Source organism: Trichinella spiralis, assembly GCF_000181795.1.
Source record: "Trichinella spiralis strain ISS 195 chromosome Unknown Scfld6722, whole genome shotgun sequence".
Classification (NCBI taxonomy): Eukaryota; Metazoa; Nematoda; class Enoplea; order Trichinellida; family Trichinellidae; genus Trichinella; species Trichinella spiralis.
In genome coordinates, this window is record NW_003533661.1 from 1 (window position 1) to 1,673 (window position 1,673).

General features: G+C 33.8%; 1 protein-coding gene across 1 annotated transcript; it reads left to right on the forward strand.

The window, feature by feature from the left end:
• The first annotated feature begins 136 nt into the window (after positions 1 to 136).
• Tsp_15953 (conserved hypothetical protein) lies at positions 137 to 1,070 on the forward strand. The gene is made up of 3 exons (XM_003366020.1): positions 137 to 248; positions 660 to 688; positions 891 to 1,070. Exons 1-3 carry the CDS (start codon positions 137 to 139, stop codon positions 1,068 to 1,070), a joined length of 321 nt encoding a protein of 106 aa, XP_003366068.1.
• The last annotated feature ends 603 nt before the right edge of the window (positions 1,071 to 1,673 follow it).

Sequence of the window (1,673 nt, forward strand, 5' to 3'; positions counted from 1 at the left end):
CCATGAGGTCCAAAAGAATATTCGTCTAATAGTTGACAGTAAAGCGATACTAAGTATTGTGAAGTGTTCCTGCTGCTACATGAGAAAATAACACGATATAAGTAATGCATCGTGATAATGATATGATAGCATCTTGATGTACGACTCGGGAAAGAGTTTCGATGCATTAATGCATACTGAAATCCATCATAATATAAAGACGTGTGGGAGAAATCAGCAGGCGGATTTCAGTTGTGGGAACGTCAAATGTCAATTATTTTCAATAGTCTTGCAATTATTTCCAGTAAGCCAGTGTCACAGAATGATGTCACCTTTACTGTTTACAGTGAAAATGTAAAAAGGACGTGCTAATAGTATTTATAAATTCTGTTGTTTTAATGTTACTGCATGCATGACAAATGAATCATCATGTGAATGATTATTCTATTATCTTACTTATTTACCCAACAGTTTCTGTTGTTTATCATATTCACAATTCATTCTAATAATTCATAGCTAATTTTAATTTTGTAATGATGAAACTTATTTGGCATTACTCTTTATCTTAATTTATCAATGTTCAAAGTTGAAAATGCATTATCAAATAAATAATGAAATTTTAATGTGAGTTGTATTGTCCAGAAAATGGTTGTGAATTCGAGCATAATTTTAAATTACAGTAGCTCGCATTGCTATTGTTGTTTTCAGGGTTTATCATTCATATGCAGTTAAAGCGCTGTCAGAGAGTTGGAATGAAGCAAGTTCCTAGTATTCCGTTGTTTTATGCATGATTTCGCCGACAAGAACTTATTTCAATGCATTTTAAGTGATTGGTAGAACAGCAGACAGAAAAGTTATATTCAGTGACAGAGAATTAGTAGAAATTAATTTTTTATTTTTTATCTTTTGAGCACAAGGTAGTATTGAATCTCAGTAGTTTGTGGAGAAGTTCCTCAAAGTTTTTAATGTTGACGTTAAAAGAAAAAATACTCATTTCTGCTACTTCACCACTTCTCATTTGCGATGGTCCTGCGACCATTTTGCGCGTACAGCGTTCGTTACTGCATTTAGCTGCGCAATATATTTTTTGATTAAATGCATATTGTCGCATCCACCCAACTTTATAATGACCGTCAGTTTGACTTCACTGGTAAATGATAGTTTATATAATATCCCTGAGCAATAATGGTAAAAATCTGGGACCTCTTTCACTTTGTTAAGAAAGAAAACTCAAGTAAAACTCAGGCACCCTAGGAAACATGGCTCAGATTGCATCTGAAGTACAATCATGAATGCAACACAGATTAAGCGTGATTAAGGGACTATCTGAAGTGCATGTGAAAATCTAAGAGTTGTTTTCATCTGTGCTATCAACGTAGAAGGAATGTTATCAGCAGAGCACTTCGAAACAACCATTAGAAACATGATCACCGCTTCCACAAATTCCCTCACCAAAAAAATGTATCACAGTTAAGATTTAGATTGCTGAATTCATGATAATCAGCGATTTGTTTTGTCAACTTCTAGAATGGAGGCCACTGATGTTTCATGTTACTGTTGTCAAAATCCACCCTTTCTTCAATATTCATAAATTATTTATTATTTTGATTAACGTCAATTACCGTGCTGCATTTTTTAACTGGCAAGACTCTTAAGGGAATGCAACTGAATGTAGTGCAGTCACTATCTTTAAG